The sequence below is a fragment of the Chiroxiphia lanceolata genome, chromosome 1, assembly GCF_009829145.1.
Source record: "Chiroxiphia lanceolata isolate bChiLan1 chromosome 1, bChiLan1.pri, whole genome shotgun sequence".
Taxonomy (NCBI): Eukaryota; Metazoa; Chordata; class Aves; order Passeriformes; family Pipridae; genus Chiroxiphia; species Chiroxiphia lanceolata.
The window spans coordinates 74,856,235-74,876,649 of record NC_045637.1 but is presented as its reverse complement, the minus strand read 5'-3'; the positions used below and the strand labels follow the sequence as shown (position 1 = coordinate 74,876,649).

The 20,415-nt window shown below is 38.4% G+C and overlaps 1 protein-coding gene across 13 annotated transcripts in view; it reads left to right on the top strand.

Annotated features, from left to right (window-relative positions):
* The window catches only part of CTNND2 (catenin delta 2), a 629,184-nt gene that overhangs the window by 402,927 nt on the left and 205,842 nt on the right, over positions 1 to 20,415 (top strand). For all 13 annotated transcript variants that reach the window (XR_004356187.1, XM_032683409.1, XM_032683400.1 and 10 more), the window contains one exon: positions 905 to 1,157. Coding sequence is in view for 12 of the 13 variants with exons in the window: in XM_032683409.1 (XP_032539300.1) it covers positions 905 to 1,157 (253 nt within the window). In the remaining variant the exon portion in view is untranslated. The remainder of the gene's footprint in view (positions 1 to 904; positions 1,158 to 20,415) is intronic.

The window sequence follows — 20,415 nt, the reverse complement described above, 5'->3', positions numbered from 1 at the left end:
CATTAACTGAATTTGGTTGAAAAATATTGCATGTTTAATAAGAATCATAAAGCAGACTGGATCTCCACTTCCCAGTGCTATAACAGAAAGATAATGGACTACAAGAGAGATTAATAAGATCTTTGAGTTGCAAAAGCATTAAGTCAGTTTAAAGCTGTTGGTTAAGCCGCTCAAAACTGGTAATGCATTAATCTTGAGCTGTGGTGTGTAAGCACAGCCGTTGCTGGCGTGTATTAAGATATCTACATGCTCACGTTGTGCTTAGCTCTTTTTCAGGTTGAGTTAGCGGTAGCAGTCCCCTAAGTCTTAACTTAAGGTGAAATTTGCAGAAGATGGGTTAACAAATCATATGCAGCAACTCAGGTAGCAGGTTTTACCTGCTTCATGGAGACCAGGACTACAAATCTGGGATGGCTGAGTATTTCTTCTGCTGTAGAGCCATATGTCTCAGTGTGGACTCTTGAGCCTGGTTTGACTCTCCTTTTGCTGGGGAATCTGACTGACTTTTTCACCTGTCAGGACTGCAAGAGCCTCGCTCAGTGGTGGTTGTGAACCTTAGCTTGATTATTACCATGCTGCTTCTGCACTTCTTTCGTTTCATCTTAGTGCAGTTAAAACCCCAGGTGAAAGCACTGCTACAATCTGTTTAATTGTTTTTAAGGTCTTCTAGTCCAGAACTGGTATGTCATTTAGAAATTTGTTTGATGGTTATTTCCTTCTACGGTTTTGAAAATGACAATGTTGCTTGTTTCTTTTGTTTTTTTTTCTCATTCTTTTTGAACCTCTGTTTTATATGTGTGTGTTTTGGTTTTTTTTTTTTTTTTTTTCCTCTGCCTAGACCTGGTTAACCATTTCTGTGAACAGGTCCTCAATTTTTTACTTTGTCCCTACTTTCCTGTCGTAGCCCCATCTTCCCCTGGTGTCGACTCCGTACCCTTACAGCGCACAGGCAGTCAACACGGCACACAGAACGCAACAGCGACCTTCCAGAGGGCCAGCTATGCGGCCGGCCCAGCCTCCAATTACGCAGATCCCTACCGACAGCTGCAGTATTGTCCTTCTGTTGAATCACCATACAGCAAATCTGGGCCAGCCATCCCACCCGAAGGGACCTTGGCTAGGTCACCTTCCATTGATAGCATTCAGAAAGATCCCAGGTGGGTGAAACCTTCTTCATTGTCTTCTATTTCTTGCTCGTGGGGAGCTTTGTAATTGCGGTTTGCTTTGTGTGTTTCTGCTGTTGAATGTAAAAAAACCCAAACACCTGCGATGGTACATGAAAGACTTTGTTTGCCTAACAGCATTGACCTAGTGCTTTACCTTGGAAACCTCTCATCAGCTCTTCTGTGCAACGAGATGATAGGTGTGGTCTTGTATGTGTGTGTTTAACCTGCTTTCAGTAGTGCTACTCCTCAAAAGCTTAAGAAAAGTAATTTTCTCTGAAAACGGGAGGAGTAGTGTGACTGTTTTGACTCTGTAGCCGTTGTGGATTGAATTTTCAAGTTGCTTCTTCAGCTGAAGTTGTTGCAGTTCTTGGTTTGTCTGCAGTTAATGTTCATAAATACTGCAGAAAATGGTATTTTAGTATTTTGCAATGAGACTGAGCAATGTGGAAGCAACACATAACCAGGCTTATGTTTCACCTTGGGTGTTGTACAGGCTTCCAGTGCCAATATGTGGTAACAGAATGTATGATTACAGCTTTGCAGAAATGGTTGTTACTGTGCATGCTTTTCAAATGTATAGCCAATTTTTAACGTTGTTAATGACCATCCTCATCTACCTAGGGAAAGTGCAGGGAGGAGACTTTATAGCCCAAAGAGGCTGATGGATTAGAGAGAGTTTTCTGGCAAATTATTTAACTTCTGTGGTAACATCAGTGGAAATGCTAGCTGGAATCCTCAATGCACCTTGTAATTTTATTCAGTTTTCTGACAAAAAAGAAAGAAAGTCTCTTTGATAACTTTGAGTTTAAACTTGTTGAAAGTGTTAATGTATACTAAGGTTTTTCTGTGGCAAGTAGTCTGATTTATATAGTTAGATATTGCTATGTGTAGTTTAGAGGTAGAGGAGCCCAAAAAATTTGCCATCAACAAAAATGCTGGAGGTGTTTAAGCAACAATTTGAAAAGACTTCTTTCCCTGTTTAGGAGGGATTAGCAGGGATAGCGCTTGTTTAGCATTATAGCAGTTCTTTCTCTCTCTTCACCCAGGAACACAACAGCAGATAACAGTTTACGGCAAGTCAGAAATATCACTGTTTGTAGATACTTCCGCCATTGCAGAGTTTTACTTGTTGAGAAAACTTCTGTCTTCAACCTTTTTTTCCCCCTTAGCTTTTCCTCCAGAAATTTGAAAAAATGTAAATTGAATTCCTCCCCTTCTTCCTCCTGGCCCAGAGCAAACATTGGTAACAAAAGGGAAACAGTCTTTTTCGGTAATGGTGGTATTTTGATATATTTGTATTCCAGAATATAAAAGTCCATGGAGGAAAAATAGCTTTGCTTTGTAAATTGTCTCATGTTCAAAGTTAAAGAAAATTACATTAGGAGTGCTCTAAACCAGAGGAGAAATAACTGTAATCTCTATGAAATGTTCTTAGGAGAAACATGATGATGCTGAAGGCGCTATTCCCTATAGACAGGAAAGATATATTTACAGTACATCTACAGGTCCTAGACATAATATCTTTCTAAGAAAACATAATCTCTGTTTAGTTGCTCTGCTGTCACTTTGTAACTGTTAGCCAGTTAATGTATAAGATATGTGCTCATAAAAGAAGATTTCTTTTTATAAATTTTTCGTTTGCTTTTTTTTTGGTTCTTTCTTGTCTTGTGGTACCATTTGTGCATTTATGTGTTGATTTCTATAGGTAAAGTAGGAACGAGCAGGCATCCAGGTATAAACAGAACTTCATAAACTCTTTAGAGGGGATCATTAAATATTGTTTCTGATTACTATTAGATGGACTGGGAATTTGCACAAAATAAGTTTTGTAAAATAGGTTTGTATTACTCTTGATCTCATTCATTTGATCTGTGAACTGTGTGTGCTGTCTCTTACTTAGTATTTCTGCCCTTGCTTGTTGGTTTCAATAATTTTGATAAAGAAATGTCAGAAATACCTGATTGTGTTGTGCCTTAGTCCACAGAAACTATACTCCATCTGGGCAGACTGACTTGTGAAACTGTCTGTGGCCTACAGGCAGTTGCTGATCATTCAGTATTGGAAAGACATTGAAAATTTGAAAGGAGTTTTTGTAAAAGTAACAAAAGCAATCAGGATGCTTTTAATGTGTTGATTTCTATGAATAGTTGACAAAAATGTATATAAATTACAAGTGTGGAAATGATAAGATGGAAGACTTTCCAGATGCTTGAAAAAATAATGTGGAAGGATAGAAATTATTTAGGGTAGCACATGGCAGGTATAACTAGGAAAAGGAAAACATGGCCCAAATGCAAAAAATGCTTTCAATGGCTGGGTTAAGTTGCGTTGTATGCCTCAAAGGGTTATCATTTATACCTTACAGAGCAAGAAAAAAAAAAACATGTTAGTCAGCAGATGGACTTCGTCAACTGAGAAGTTCCGAGTTTCCTTATAACCCTGTTGCTGCTTTGGTTGGCTGGTTGGTTGGAGTGTTTTGTGACTGTCCCGAATTGTGGAGGGGAATGGTAGGCATCCTTTTTGGGCACCAAACCACTCCTGTCCAGCCAGAGGTCCAAACAAAGGCTCGCTAGCAGAGGAAAGTCTGCAAGACAAAAACATACTAATTGCAGACTTTTGATTAGCATTTGCTATGTATCAATGAGCTCAAGACAAAAAAAAATAAGTATCCAGAAGAAAACATACTCACCCTAATAAACAATTAGCATTCCTAAAACTGAACATCATTTTCTGGAATCTTAGGTTCACGCAGAATTTCTATCTGAAGTCTATCTGAAGAAAAATGGTTATCAGGCACTGATGTCGTTGACAATTTTTTCTTTTGTTTTCACCATGTAGTTTGTCTTACTAATATTCCAGTTTTAAAGACATGTTCTGAGTTGACGTTTGACAAATGAAATTTTAGCTCAACATCTGTTCTGCATCATCCAGTTGTCATAAAATGCAGTTTAATGTTCATTAACTTAAAAGTTTAGGACAAAAACTTTAAGAGAAAAAAAAAAAGGATCAAGAAATTTGCAATCAAGTCTGTGACGGGGGATAATTTTTAATTTATGCTGGTAGACTTAGTTCATACACTTTACTACATCATAAACAGGTAGTAAAAACTGTTCACATCTATACTGTTGGAAAATCTGAGGCTTTGTTGTTTAAAAAGGAAAGAAGCCCCTTATCACTGTCAGAAATAAAACTTAAGTTCTGCATATGAGAAATGAAAGAGTTGATATCATTACATACTGATTCTTTGGAGCATTCTTTTATGTTTACTTCGTATCAAGAAACGAAGAGAAATGTGCGGTAGGGCTGTGATATAAACTGGTTGATGCCATAATCTCATATATAAAAAAGTGGCATAGGGAGGGAAAGAACACAATATTTTTTTTATAATTACTTGGTTCCTGCTGAAGTGTGAATGAGAGAAGTCTTGAGTATTTTAAAGTACCAGAAATATATGCTAATGTGATGTTTTCCAGTTTACTTTCATTCTGTCTCTTGGTACCAGAAAATTATCTATGGTTTATCTATTCCTATATTTTGTATTTTTATTATTTTATTTTATTCTTCGATTTTTATTTTGTCTATTCCTAAATTTTAAGGGAACTGGGGAGTCTTAAATAGAAATGCAGGTATCTAGTTGTCAGTCTGTGAGTCTGTGTGGTTTCCAGTTTTTACTCCAAAATCCGAACTTGACAAATCTGTACAAATTACTTAATCTTTGAGTTTTTAACCTACTAAGAAACTATGTAGAGATACTGCTGCTGATAAATTACACTTACTGCAGAACAGATGAAAAATAGAACATTTTCACATCCTTCAGTTAAATACCAATGAGGTTATGTGGTAACAGTGTTTTTGCTTGTTTATGAACTCACTGGGTCTGTTTTGGATCTGTCCAGTCAACATGTTTCCTTCATTGTTATGTGACTTCTCACCTTACCCAGGTCACCTTCTCCTGTAAAGAAGCTGACAAGAAGCTGAGTTAACTGCAAGAATTTTGTGGAATAAACTCCATTATGGCTACCAAAGTGGATTTCAGAGTTCAGTGTCAATTCTCATATTGCATTGAATTAGTAATGATCTAGACTTAAAAGTTTCCTTTATGGCTTCACCTTTCATGTGTTTCAGAACCTTTAGAACCATCTATTCAGAGAAAGTGGTGTAATTTGGTGAATGAAGCTGTAAAAGGCTCATTATTCATTATAGAACAGACTGCAATAATGATTGGGCTCTTGTTTTAAAAAAAACCAAAACATTAGCAGTAAAGAATCATGTTGCAACTTTACAAAGAAAAAAAATTAAAACCAGCTGCCTTATAGTGGTTGTCACCTTTAGAACTGTCTGGGTGTAGATCAGCTTAGAAACAGTTTTCCAGGTATTGCATGATTTAACTGCAACACCCTGAAACGTTTCTGCTCTGTTCTGCACTTTCAGAGTCAACTTCCCATTTCATTACCTCTGCTGACCCTAATTTCCTCCTAAGCAGAAGATGATGGTGCTCTATCTTCTAAACTTTTAAACTTTCTTTCTTTATACTTATGAAAGGATATAAATTAGGTCAGAACATTCTGTGTGAACTGTACGTTTCAAAACTCATCTTTTTTTTTTCTTTTTTTTTTCCAAAAATGTTTTCCACATTTGCAAAATACTAGCTAGAGAGCATTCTTTTTCTGTAGGAAAAATGAACTCTAGTTAAATTTCTGTGTTCCAGTAAACTGCTTATGAGATTAGCACACAGAGTTTGGAACACGGCCTGTTAAAAGATGAGTGTTTCTGCAGGAGTCTTCTCCATGTATTTAATCTTACTTTGTTCAAAGGATTGTCTCAGTGTTAATAATGTTAGTCTCCTGTAAATCTGATAGCAGCCAGGCACTTGGAACAGTCTAAAGAGGTAAAAAAATATCAGTATAAACCTGCATGTGTGGGACATTGAAAGTCTTAGTGAGAATGTGTCTGGTAGGTCTTTTGGGAAGCATTGTGACCTTCAGAAAGAAACTCCTGGTGAGGTAGAAGACCTTGCTGTGACTACAGTACAGCTGGTGGCAGACTATGCAGCCCTGCTGTTTTCAGGCCTGAGATGTGACATGGGGTTTTCAGAATCCCAAGGGGATTGGTGGTGGCATTGGTGAGTTTCTGGCGTAACTCTAATCAAAGGTGTAGGAGATTGAAGTTCATGTTCCTAGTCTGGATGAGACAGAACAGGACTTGCAGCTTCCTGCTTTTATATGGCACAGTGCATGATAGGAGCTCTCCTTTTCATTTAATACAAAGATCCTTCTTACCCTTCTCTGAAGTTAAAGGGGAAGGCAATTCTCCAAAGGTGGTTGTAGTAAGGAAGTCAAAGGAAACACATTTCTAGTGAATTAGAACATGTAAATGTTGGTAGTGTAGGCTTACCTCCAGAAGTAAATGGTTCAACTTTCTCAGTCCTACTAACACTCTACTAAGACTTTTTGCATCAAATTTACACAGGCCAGGACCCTTGTATCGGTAGAACCAAGTGCATGGTGTTTGAGAGTGCTCATTTTGTAGCTCTGTGTTTAAATATATCTTTCATTCAGCAAGGAAATACCAGGTTTATTTTCCCTACATAGAAATTTTACAGTATCTTAGGATCTAATGCATACTCCTCTGAGCATGAAAAACTGACCCTGAAAGCATAAATTTGAGGAGTCTAAACAGCACAAAAATACATGCAATTCAAAAATAGCAAGTCTGGAGCACAGTACAATTCTTCATACAGATCTTTTCTACATGGAAAACAGGAATTTTTACTTAGTGCACAAATTAGTTTTTAGAAAATGTAGCAGGTAGGATAAAGTAAACAGCAATCTCTTTCCTTTTCCTAATGAAGTTAATTTAGGATGAAGCCTGCTTCCTTAAAATAGATGAGGATGGAATCCATAGACTATCCTACAATCTGTTAGTTTGGTATTTCAGGACCTAGCTGAAACCTTGGCTGGAAAACACTTTCCTAGGGAATATTTATTTCTGGCTTGAGCATGGCAAAATAAACAAGGATCTAGCTGGTCCATGCAAGTGTCAACTTATGGTGCAGTGGAGAATCGATATCCAGAACTTGTAAAACTTATTTTTGTGCACATTTGAGCACATAGTTCCTTTCTTTCCACTGCTTACATTTAAGTGGTTTATAAATGGCTGTAGAGGCATTGGACATAGGTGGAGTCATTTCACAGCGCAGCAAATGCAATTCAGTATGTACAGAAACATCCACCTGTATTTGCTATTTTTTTCTCTCCAGAATTTGCCCCATATTTTTAGCAACGTCTCTTCTCTGGGAGAAATGCTTGAGGGGAAAAAAACCCAACTAAACAAAACCAACCAATCAAAAAAAAAAATAATAAAACCCCCCATCCCTGAACTGTAATCTACAGGAATTAAATGACTGCACTTTTAGCTCATGAGCACTACTGCACACTTTTGCTCCTTTCTGACTAATACCATTTTATTGACAGTGCAGGAGGCCACCAATTTTGTTAGCATCCTGTCTTTAAAGAAATTTGATCCTATCATTAGCAAACCTGCCCTACTGCAATCACGGAACATCACAATTTCAATACATTACAGTAACTGGTGTGGTTAGTGCTGGTTCATGTAGTTTAAATATTGAATCTCTCCAGAAGTGTTTGCAGTTCCTAAACTTTGAGCAGAGTAGAACAGGTTATGTGTAGCCATTTTATTTGGTAGGTTATTTGTGCAGTATAAGGTATAATTTTGAGAGAGGTGATGCCTTGTCTCTTGTTTTGATTTGCAAGTTTAGCTCTTACAGTCCTCTCCCTCAAACAGAAGGTATTTCCTTTCCTTAATGATGAAGGGAGAGAAGTCAAAGGCCAGTTATATACTTGTCAGTGATTCAGGGCATTAGGGGGACTCTTGCACGAGTGCCACGTACAGTTGCTAAATGCACATCTAATAAATGGGAGCGGGGGGAGGAGACTGATGTTTCCCTTTTTAACCATTTTGTTGTTTCTCATCCTCCTTCCTCCCCAGTGCTGGTCTGCCACTTGAAGAACAGCAACAAAGCCCTTTCCACTCCTTCTTTCTTCATCTGTTGTATATTTTAATGATTTCATTCACCTAGGAAGAAGTAAGTGGACAGTGTACCTGTCCATAGCTCATTTATGGCTATGGCATAACTGAGCTTCTAATGGCAAATATATGCCTCAGTGCAGTTTCTGCCTTTGTTTGCCACACATTTTGCTCAACATCCTGTGGCTCATTTTCAAACTTTGACAGACGCAAAATATGTGTGGTGCCTTTCTGTGATGACAGACTGTAAGAGCCAGGAAATGTTATATTTTCTAACCAGTCATTAAAAACATGGAGAAGAATCATACTTTCAGGCTTTACTGGGCTCATGCAAGCTGTTACAATCTCCTGGTAAGATAAACCACATAAGAAGCTTCTCAGTAGTAGCTCTTGGACATCTCATCAGCCAAATGGATAATAATGATCTTACTGTTTACAGGGACATTGAAAATAAGTTAAATTTTTAAGGTGCTTTGAAGTTCAAAGGATAATCTTACTTGGGAAGCATGATGGGAGGGAAGCGAGGGAAATATGTTAGGTGGAGAAGATGAATAAGGAAAATTTTGAAGAAGCTAGATAAAAATCAGGACACGTAATCTCAATTTTTTTTTGTTAAAAGAAGCAACTGAAAATCATCTTCAATGCTAAGACATAAATTGCTGTGCAGAGGTTGTTAATTTCAGAAGCTGGACCTCGGTGTGATATAGCACAACTATTTTATAAGCAGGAAACAAAAGCCAGCCTTGAAAGTGCAGGACATTTCTGCCAGTTAATAACATCAAGAGTTTGGTGAAAAATATTTCTAGTGTAGAGTGGAGCTAAAAATGTTTGAAGGGAAAGAATGATCAACAACTTTTTTAGTTTCTAGCAGAACTTTATAGCTTTTATAAATTAAGAGATTGACTTTAAGAGTTTCAGCCCTATGTAGATTAAATATGTCAGATGGGAATAGACCAGTCTCTACCAGCTCACTCAACATCACAGAATCACAGAATTTTCTGAGTTGAAAGGCACCTGCAAGGATCATCAAAGTCCAACTTCTGACCTTGCACAGGACAGCCCAAAAAATCACACCGTACGTTTGAGAGTATCATCCAAACACTTCTTTAACTCTATCAGGCTTGGTGCCATGACCAGTTCCCTGGAGAACCTGTTCCAGTGCCCAGTCACCCTCTGGGTGAAGAATCTTTTCTTATATCTAACCTGTATCTCCCCTGACACAGCTCCATGCCATTCTCTCAGGTCCTGTCACTGGTCAACACAAAGAAGGGATCAATGCCCACCCCTTCCACCTCCTCTCATGAGGAAGTTGTAGACTGCAATGAGGTCTCCCCTCAGTCTCCTCTTCTCCTGGCTGAACAGAACACATGACCTCCTTGTATGGCTTCCCCTCATAGCCATTCACCATCTTCATAGCCCTCCTTTGGGATCAGAGCCTGATGTGAAGTCCAGCCCCAGCCTTTATTTCTCTGGCGCATCGCTTTTGCCCTGGTGATCTCCTCCATCGTCACTTAGATTGCTCTTTCTCACCCCAGTCTACTGCCTCTTCAAGAGCTCAATGAACAAGTTTCGGAGACACGTCACAGTTCTTAGCGTTAAGTGGTTTCCTAGGAAGGTAAAGGCAACTGTTATCCCACAGAAAACTGTAGCCATTGTTGCCAGGGAAACTCCTAGCCTCTAGACTTACTGTGAAATATTTGTACTTTTTAATTGTTTGGTTTCGGTTGGTTGATTTTTTTTAAGCCACTGTAGCACCAGTGGAATCACTTGCTGCTTAACTTGCCATCTACCGCTAATAACTTGGGGGTCTTGTTTGTCCTTACTGTGTAGTGAAGCAGAGAAATCTGGATAGCTGAAGACCTGGAAAGAAATGGACAGGTATTCTTAGTCCAAAGGAGGGCAAAGTGAGATGTCTAGGTCTCCTGAACATACCAAACATAAAAATATGGAGGAGGAAGGCACATGGGGGAAAGGAAGAGCTGTGTAAACTCTGTCCCAAGATAAAACAAGTAATTTACTTCAGGAAATGAGCAAAATTTTAAAGAAAGTATTTGAATTTAGTTTTTTACTCTTTAAAAATTTGAAGTTAGCTTGATAATTCTTTTCTTCCATACGAGGACATGATGTACTTTTCTCGTAGACTTTTCAAAGAGGAAGACTGATTTTTGGTTTTATTCTGTGGTGCTACATTTTTCCACCTACCTGAATTTGAGCGTATTGGGTATAAAAACTTAGTTTGAAAGTTTGGACCTGATAGCTGCAGCTGAAGAAAAGTCATCTCGTATGTATGTTGGTGGAAGAGAGAGGAATGAGTACTGATAACACAAATGTAATGCAGTTTCCTGGTATAAGCAACTCTCTTACCTTCTGTTAGCCAGAGTTGTGTAATGTTTCATTGTTACTCTCTCTCAGAATCTATACTGATCCATCAGCCTCTCTTACTCCAGCTCTTGTTGCTAACTTGAAAAGTGGTCCCTTTTCTCGACTCCCTTCAAGCCCAGGAGATGCCTTCTAGGAGTCTAGGCAGAGTGTGAACCTGGAGCAACCTGCAGGTTTTTATTTTTCTGAGGTGTTGCTACATTCCTGTTAGCTAAATGATATTTTACTACTGTGCCTGTTCTAGTTCAGTACTTGGAGCTGCAGATCTGAAATGTGAGTGTGCAGTGAGTTACCTACTTGCAGAGAGTCATGGTATCTGGGCCTGCTCACAACAAGTGTTTTGCTGTCAATGAAGTTTAGTGTAGTTGAAGACACAACATGTTTGAACTGCTTTAGTCAGTTGTAATTCATGTCCAACCATTCATGAATAGAAGCGGCCTCTGTTGTTTGGTGAAGTGATCCTGTAATTACATACCTGTTTAATGTAGATTTATGGCCTTGGATGACCTTAAAATGGATGGATTTCTTTTTTCCCCTGCAAGAAGTTGGCTTTTGTAAGGGTTTACCCCTGCATGAGGGGAAGGCTGTGGATGTAGTCTACCTGGACTTCAGCAAAGCCTTTGACACTGTCTCCCACAGCATTCTCCTGAAAAAGCTGGCAGCCCATGGCTTGGACAGGGACACTCTGTTCTGGGTTAGGAACTGGCTGGAGGGCCGGGCCCAGGGAGTGGTGGTGAACGGGGCTGCATCCAGTTGGCGGCTGGTTACTAGTGGTGTCCCCCAGGGATCAGTGTTGGACCCAGTCTTGTTTAATATCTTTATCAATGATTTAGATGAGAGAATTGAGTCCACCATCAGCAAATTTGCAGGTGACACTAAGTTGGGGGGGAGTGTCGATCAGCTGGAAGGCAGAAGAGCTCTGCAGAGGGACCTGGACAGGCTGGAGGCTTGGGCTGATTCCAGTGCAATGAGGATCAACAAGGCCAGTGCTGAGTCCTGCACTTTGGCCACAACAACCCCATGCAGCGCTACAGGCTGGGGACGGAGTGGCCGGAGAGCAGCCAGACAGAGAGGGACCTGGGAGTTTGGATTGACAGGAAGCTGAGCATGAGCCAGCAGTGTGCCCAGGTGGCCAAGAAGGCCAATGGCATCCTGGCCTGGATCAGGAACAGTGTGGCCAGCAGGACCAGGGAAGTGATTCTTCCCCTGTGATTCTTCTCACTCAGCACTGGTGAGGCCACACCTGGAGTACTGTGTCCAGTTCTGGGCGCCTCAGTTCAGGAAGGATATTGAGGTGCTGGAGCAGGTTCAGAGAAGAGCAACAAGGCTGGGGAAGGGACTTGAGCACAAGTCCTATAGGGAAAGGCTGAGGGAGCTGAGGTTGTTCAGCCTGGAGAAGAGGAGGCTCAGGGGAGACCTCATCACTCTCTACAACTCCCTGAAAGGAGGTTGTAGCCAGGTGGGAGTTGGTCTCTTCTCCCAGGCAACCAGCAGTAGGACAAGAGGGCATGGTCTTAAGCTCTGCCAGGGGAGGTTTAGGTTAGATATTAGGAAAAAGTTCTTTACAGAGAGGGTAATCAGACATTGGAATGGACTGCCCAGGGAAGTGGTGGATTCTCCATCCCTGGAGGTATTTAAGATGAGACATGGCACTTAGTGCCATGGTCTAGTAACCACAGCAGTAGTGGATCAAGGGTTGGACTTGAGGGTCTCAGAAGTCCCTTCCAACCTGGCTGATTCTATGATTCTAGCCTTTTGAAGTTTTTGCATAGTTCTTTGATTCCTTCTGATAGCTTTTAATAGGAAAGGCTTGACATTTTTCTGCATCAGAGTCTCTGCCAAAAGTCTTGTAGAGTTCTGGCTGCACACAAATGGGCATACAGGGGATCCTTTAGATGTTTTGTTGTCAGATAGCTTTTTCAGGAAAAAGTTGGAGAAGGGCATTTGATTTCTCCTGTGGCTTTACCATCCTAACTGAGTTTGCCATGGGTAGCCAAATTGCAGAACCTCTGTTTGGGCAAGGCATTTCATCTCTCATGTATGTAGAAATTCTTTTAAATGCTTGAAATCATCTCTGCAGGATGAAATCTTCTTTGCATAGTCTTCTCTGGTGGATTTTCTTTTTCATTTGTCAGCAGCTACATTTTTTTAATGAAATTTTATCCTAAACTGTCAAGGTTTTATCTGCAGCTGCTAAGGGATAACAGATCCTGTCAGCCACTGCTTTTTCTGTGGCATGTCTCCAGCAACCATCTGTTACCTTTCTGCTTCTGCGTGATTTACACACCAGAATCTCCCCTCATTAAAAAAAAAAAAAAAATTAAAAAGCTACAAAAAAAAAAAATCAGCAAAGAATGCTGCATGAAAGCTTTGTCTGAAGTATATAAGATTGTATATTTAATTTCGGTAAACATGGATGCCCAGTTCCTGGGTCTGATAAGAGAGACTTTAGAGCAGTTTAGTTATGCTACATAGGAGGAAAGGGCTGCCTGTTCTCAGGAGGAATATCCTAAATAAAATTTTCTCATCAACCTATGTGTGCATGCCTTTCACAGAGAAATTCAAGAGAAATGCACACTGAATCTCTCTCCACCTTTTCCTTTCCAGTTTGTAGTTTTTGCTGATCAATTTTCAAGTCACCTAGGTGGAAATACTTTCATTGAGGAGCCTGTTTACCACCCCCTATACATCTGTAATCATATCAGTTGTACACATGGGTACAGTGAAACTGAGCCTAATAGTTCCTAATCCACAGCAGGTTTATTACTAAGCCAGATTTGCCTCATAATAATAACGCAAACAGCTTCTCAGAATAACTTGCAATATGATTGCAGAAGCCTTATTCCTGTTTTGTTTCATATTCATCGACATAAAACTGTCTGATACTGAACTTACATCATCTTTGCTCTTGTTATTTTAAAATGAAATCAGATTTTGACTTAGATTTTGCTATTCAGTCTTTAAAAATAACTAAGTTTCATTCTTTTTCAGAAAAGTGTTTGTGTTGTTAATTGTTTTTTAATTAGCAGTAAGAATGGGATAGGAGTCACTGGCTTCTCAACTGTTTTCCAAGAATCTGTGATGAGGAAAAGTCTGCGCTTCATTGCTAAAAGGAAAATATAAGGTGTTTTGGAAGGGTGAAAGGAAGAACTGATGGAGCTCTTTTCCTTCAAAAGAGTGTTTCTTGGGAAAAAATCAGGAAAAGAATCTATGCATCAATCTCATTAAAATGTATTTCAGAGCATTATTTATTTATATTTTCTCTATACAATTAATAGAATGGATGGTGGAGGAATGATAGAACTTGTAGGTGACAGCTGAGATATGCAGAATAGTGAAGGTAACCTGTTACAGTTCTGCTGACAGTTTCAGCATAGCCTGAAAGATAATGAAATGCACAAAGTAGTTTTCAGAAATATTTTAAAGAAAAGCTATTTATGAGCTCACTTCTCTAACGTTTTAAACTTCTTTGGAAAATGGAATTCTCTGCATGTGGTGATCATTTAGTTCCTTGGTATTGCAGGTTTCTTGGGAAAGCTAAACTTGTGTTGCTCCCAGTTGTGCTGAATATAAGCAATATAAGCTAAATCCTGCAGTCTTTTCAAAGAGGAAATTCCATTTACTTTGTAATGTAACTTTAAATAGAGTAAATGCAGCAATGCAAAGAAACTTCTAAGCAGAAATTTGACACTGAGTCTTGATTGTCACTGGTGAAGAACCAAATTATTATTTTTGGAGCCCTGTTAATTTTCATTAAAAAATTAAGAAGATAAAATTGTCATGTGACATTTTGTTAGATTACAATGTAAACTAGTGAGTTCCAGGGATTTGGTGATGGTAGTTGAGGTTCAATATTTGTTCACAGTTCAGGCAGAAACTGGGAGTTTTTCAATATATTTTTATCCACTTTTTGAAATTGCTTCTGTTGGGGAGGAAATGTTCAAAGGCCACTGTTACCAAGTTCACAAAATATGTGCAATGAGAAATAAATGCAGAAAACTTTTTCAACCTGTTTTCTCTAAAATGGTGTTGTAGTTTCCCTGTACCTCTCTTAAATGCAACAGCTGAGTCTCTCAGCCTGTTCACAAAACCTAGAAGCAGTTCACAGTTGTTTTGGGAGGATTTTTTTTTGCTTTCAGAGAGAAAGAGCTGATTGATTCAAACAACAAAATAACATTTCTTGGATAATAACTGTCTAATGATATATCACTCAAATGGTAAGATGTCAGTGTAACAAGAGAAGTATTTTCTACTTTCAGTATCTCTTTGGAGTAAGGATTTCGTTTCAATTGGGATGTCATGGATCCTGCTTTAAATTTTTAATTAAACTTGTAGAGAGACATGTTTTAGATTCTTCTGAGACAGAAGTTTGAACTCATGTCTCAGTGGTAAAAAAGAAAGCAAATAAACTTTTAGTTTATTAGAGCAAGTAATTGCTCTTTATTTAGAGCAAGTAATATTTTCATATGCTGACATTTGGTTTTGATTAGTAAGTTGAGAAAAATAATAATGCTCTTTTGAAATAAAAACCAGGAAAAAAAGAATTAAAGCTAAACACAGTAAATGCAGCTTTTGAGTTTTCTGAGAATTCAAAGACTGATTGAGTGTTTAGGAAGTTCAGAGGGAAGAGAGATGGCTACTTTCACATGAGTGTTTTAGTACTGTAAAAAATGTGATCTCTGACTTTGTTTCTCTTACCTTAGGGAAAGCACATTTTGGAGAGAACATTTGCTTCCTCATTCTCCCTAAACCCATGTAAAATTTAGGCTTTGTAATATTGAATTCTCTTAGGATATAATTGAAAAGGAGGCTAGTGCAAAGATTTATGTTTTTCTCTCAATATGTGCATAGGATATTGATGATGAGGCAACTCCCTTGAGAAGATGCAACTTGGAATGGATGCTATGAAAAGTACTTGATGAATTACTGGCTAGCATTCCCTTTTAATATGTAAAACAAAGGTAAAAACATGGATTGGTGCTGCTGTTTCTGCACATCTTGCAGGCATTTAAATGATCTGGTGGTTTCATTTTGCTGTACATGCTACAGTTGCCTAAAATGGTGTATCTTTGTTCTAAAAAGCCCGTGTTCAATTTGAAATGAGATGTGAGAAGGTGGACTGATGAAGAACAAGAAAAGAAAGGCAGGGTTAGACACAAAAGCAGTTAAATTGTTTAATTATGTCAAGGATTAAGAAAGGGGGTAGTTTCTTTCTAGACAGGTCAGCTGTGAAAGTCTGTGGGAACGATGCCATGTGAAAATTGCAAAAATCCTTTTGGAAGATGTGGGCAAATACGTGCTCGAGGTTTGTGTTAAAGGAGCTTTTTAAAAAGTGCAGCAAAAGGCAGAACTCTGAAGGACCTTGGACATCTATGAAAACTATGTGGAAAATGTAGCCAACTATACACGACCATCTCATGATGTCATCTTGTAAAAAACAAAATTGCTTTGAAAACTTTATTGCTGGAATAACAAAAATCCCCACCTCTGAAATAGGCTAACAATCTAACTGCACAACTATTAAGTCTAGTTAACTAACTCAGAAAAAATAATCTATCTTTCTTTGCCTCTCCACATTTGGCATTTGCTAAGCCTAGCTTACTATATATACATATATGTTTGTGTATGTATGTATGTATATAGTATTAAGTAGGGCTTTGAGCTTGAGCACATGCTGGCCATGGAATATCTTGGAAAGAGAGCACGGAGCACAGGATTTTTCAGTGACAGGACACTGGTAGGCCTCCTATAGGAACTTCAGTGTTTGTGGATATAGAATAAATACAAACTATAAATATACATTTATACATACATACATTTTATATGTAGTATGTATACATATTTAGAATCCATAATGCATGTTTAAATGGCATGGATCTGTATGCTGTCAGCATGTGTGTGTAGGTGGGGATATGGGGCACAGGAGCAGGGTGTGATTTTTATTCATAGGCATGTGAGATTACTTTGGTTTATAAGAAGCAGTAGGATAGGTACTGTGTGAGTGTCAATACAGATGGCTGCTGCTGAAATTACTTGTGTAAATGAAGCTGAAAGATGGTATTATTCACTGTGAAGGTAGTGAGGCTCTGGAACAGGTTGCCCAGAGAAGCTGTGGGTGCCCCATCCCTGGAAGTGCTCAAGGCCAGGTTGGATGGGCTTTGAGCAACCTGATCTAGTAGAAGGTGTCCCTGCCCGTGGTGGGAGGGGCATGGGTTGGAACTAGATGATCTAAGATCCCTTCCAAGCCAAACCATTCTGTGATGCTGTGATTCTATGAAGTGTTGATAAACACTTGGCCTGATGTAGACTCCAGCTTCTCCAGCACTTTTCACATAGAAGCCTCATGTTCAAAGAACATGGTCTTTTCAGTGTCACCTTTAGAAAGGATACACGATTGTTATTCATGTTCTCTACTTTAGGTAGGGTCATTGCCCTTATCCTTGTATGGTCTTTGTGCTGGTCAGTCCAAAATATCTTCCCTGTCTTCTCTAAAATTACAAGATCAGGAGCTGCAAATTTTACATATGCAAATTCAGTGGCAGGAGTTAATTTTATTGATGCCACTGGGATTTGCTTGATTATAAAGTGGAAACTGCAGTATCATTTTAGTTCAGTTATATTTGTGATGTCTTTCACTGACAGACAGCTCAAGGAAAATCGTGTTAATTTTCAGTGGTTTAGTAACCAGCAAGTTACAGAGACTCTCTTTTTTATTTCCGTGGTTTCAAATGCAAAGTATGGGTGCTTTGTTAGAAACAAGTATGGGTGCTTTGTTAGGAACAAATAATCTGAGTATTTAAAAAAGAAGAACTTATTGCCCTGGTTCCACATTAATGAGTTGTTGTGGCTTAATACTTTACTTCAACACTAACCCAAGTCTACTTCAGTGATCAACCGGACTGACATATGCTGCACTAAATTACCTCTGCAGGCATATTATATGAAGAAGCAAAATAAGTGACAAGAAAATATAATTCTAAAGTGACAAGAGTTCTGATTTGGTTTATGTCAGCTGATATGTCTAAAAAAGTGTGGCATCATACTAAGCCCTGTAGAGCCGATCTGTAAGATTGAAGTTCCCTATCTTTGTTTCGTGACTGAGTTTATGATTGAAAGTAGCTTCCCAGTTCAAAAGAGGTGAACAAATACATAGGTTTTGGTGTAGTCCTAGCTAATTTGCTTGCTAGGAGATGTTACTCTTCCTGGAAAACCTATGAATGAGATGTGGATTTGCTTCAAATTCAAAGACTGTTAATACCTTTTAAGAATATTAGTTACTGAGGAGTCATAATACTCTTTGTATTAAATAAATATTTGTGTTTATTACATATTTCACATATATGTGATCAAATTCTTTGTTATAAAAAGATAAGTTTGCTATATAAAACATCAAAGTTATTATTTTCCTAATGAGATTTAATTCGTGGTTCATATGGTACTGTTTTATTTTGGCTTTATTTTTATTAACTTTTTTTTAAGGACAGTTATCCCTGACTAGTGTTTTAATTTTAATTTTTAGACTAAAATCCCTTTGCTGTGGAATAATTTAAAATGATTGCATGTGACATTACATGCTGCTTCCTTCTTTTGGGTAGGAAACAAATTCCCAATGTGCTTAATGGAGATTTATGTTTTATAGCCTGTTAGATAAGGCTGCTCTCCATGGTAGCTCAAGAAATTAGGGAAAGAAATAAAAATAAATTTTATGGATTTTTTTGTATTGCTGGGGAATCTCAAACACATTGCAAGAATACAAACCTAGTAAGAGTCAAGTGAAAAATCCCCCTCATTTTTTACCTCTCTTCCAAACCAAAGCCTTTACTATCTGAAGTCCTGTTCTCTTGTTTGACACTTTAACTAGACATAGTTAAGTGATCTTCAACAAGTAACTAAGAATATGTAGAAGGGTGGCAGAGAAAACTGGTATGAATTAAAATGATCAGAAGATTGACACAGAAATGTTTCTTCTAAATTTGTCAAAGGGTAAAGCAGAAAAATGCTTGAGACCTACAGTAAAGTAGACTTGCTTGAGAACTTGAAGAACAATATTCCTAGTTGTAAATTTGCTTCCTTCTATTTTCATCCTATGAAATGTTTCTGGCTTCTGAACCCTTCAAATTTGGAATAGGACCCACAGGACATCGTTCAGGATTTCTTGTCTTAATGTTTTTTGGAACTGTAGAAGGCATGTGTCCTGTCAAATAATACTTCCTTGGAATGGCAATTGGTGTCTGCCTTTACTTCTCCTTTCTTATCACTTCTAGAGCCTCTTGATGTGCTGTGTGATAGGATGTGCAGCCAGCTCATCCCACATGGGTTTTGACTCTAAAGTGTTCTCTGATGCAACTGGGAATCCTATCCCCTTGCTTCATGCATGTGCCTTTTTTTCCCCTCACAAAGCAGGGTGCAAGCTTATTTTTCTTGGGATAACTTCTAACTTCTCTGCTGAAAGAGGAGGAATTCAGAGCAGAATTCTGTTATGGCTACAGAAAGTACTGTGAGTAGCTGGTCGAGTGAAGCTGAACTCTTTATTTGCTTACATGCAGGAAAGATTGGAGGAGGTAGTGTAGTGATACTTCAGCTGTGAGGTATAAGGCTTTAATGCCTCATTATTCAGAATAACTCGTAGGGCAAATTACAGCTTAAATTTGGTAGTGCAAGAGACATACATACTTGCTGAGGGATGAGTACTACACATAGTATGCCTAGGCTATATCAATTTTTGTCCATGACTTTTTTATTGTTCATTATTTGAATTTTTCTTACTGGCAGTTTTCTAGCTGGCAGAAGCTTTCAAGAACAGGTCTAACAGGGACAACTTTATTGGAGTTTGTAGAAGAAGCTGTGAGTGTTGACAGTAAGCTGCTGCTGAGAAATTATTTATGAGTTAGTTAATGGTAGGAGCCTTCTGTGTATATCAGACTTCTGGGAAACCACACTGGAAACCATGTCTGGATTTCGGTTATCAAAGTTACTGCATATGTATTGTATAATTAAAAAACTTATCCTCACTTCACCTAAGAGTTTAGTGAGTGTAGACATGTTATATTTATGCCTAAAAGGAGAACGAAACGTTATTATAACATGGCTGGTGTTTTGGTTTGTGGTAGGAAATAATTTTTCTTCATAGTGGGTTACTTGGTCTTCGAGTTAGCTGGAGGCACTTAGGGGAGGATGCCTTTTTTTTACCTTCCTTCCTCCCTGTCTACTCCATAAATTGTAGTAAGACTGGAGCAGAATTGAAGAGACGTGCAATTTATGGTATGCCATATGGAATGCCACATGAGAGAAGGAAGCAAGGATAAGAATCTTCTGTCACAGAAAGCTGATGAATATTTTCAGAATTAACAATCACCTGAAAGCCGTGACTTGACGTTGCGGTTACTTGCAGGTTATATCAAGCTGATTGTCTCAGTAACTTTGCAAGTCATGCAGAAGAATTCTGCACCTCAAAAAACAAGAACAAGGGATGAAGTGTTCCTTTCCCCATAGAAAGGCATTCACTGAGGGGTCAGAAGGTTCTTGTTGCAACAGATTGGTAATGTTGAAGATAATACAAAACCATGAAGTATTAAAATACGGCATTCCTGAAAGTTGCTGTTTTGGAGTCGTTTTAATATGTTTTTACATGAATTGTCTTTGTGTCTTCGTTCTGAATTTACAAATCAGTTTAAATACTCTAAATTATTTCAAGCAATTTCAGTTTTTTTCTGTATTTTGCCTTTTTATTTTTATGTGGTTGAAGAAGCACATAGATGAATTCAGTAATGAATGTGCCCTTCTACAGCTTTTTATCACTAAAGAAGGAAATGTACAATTGCAT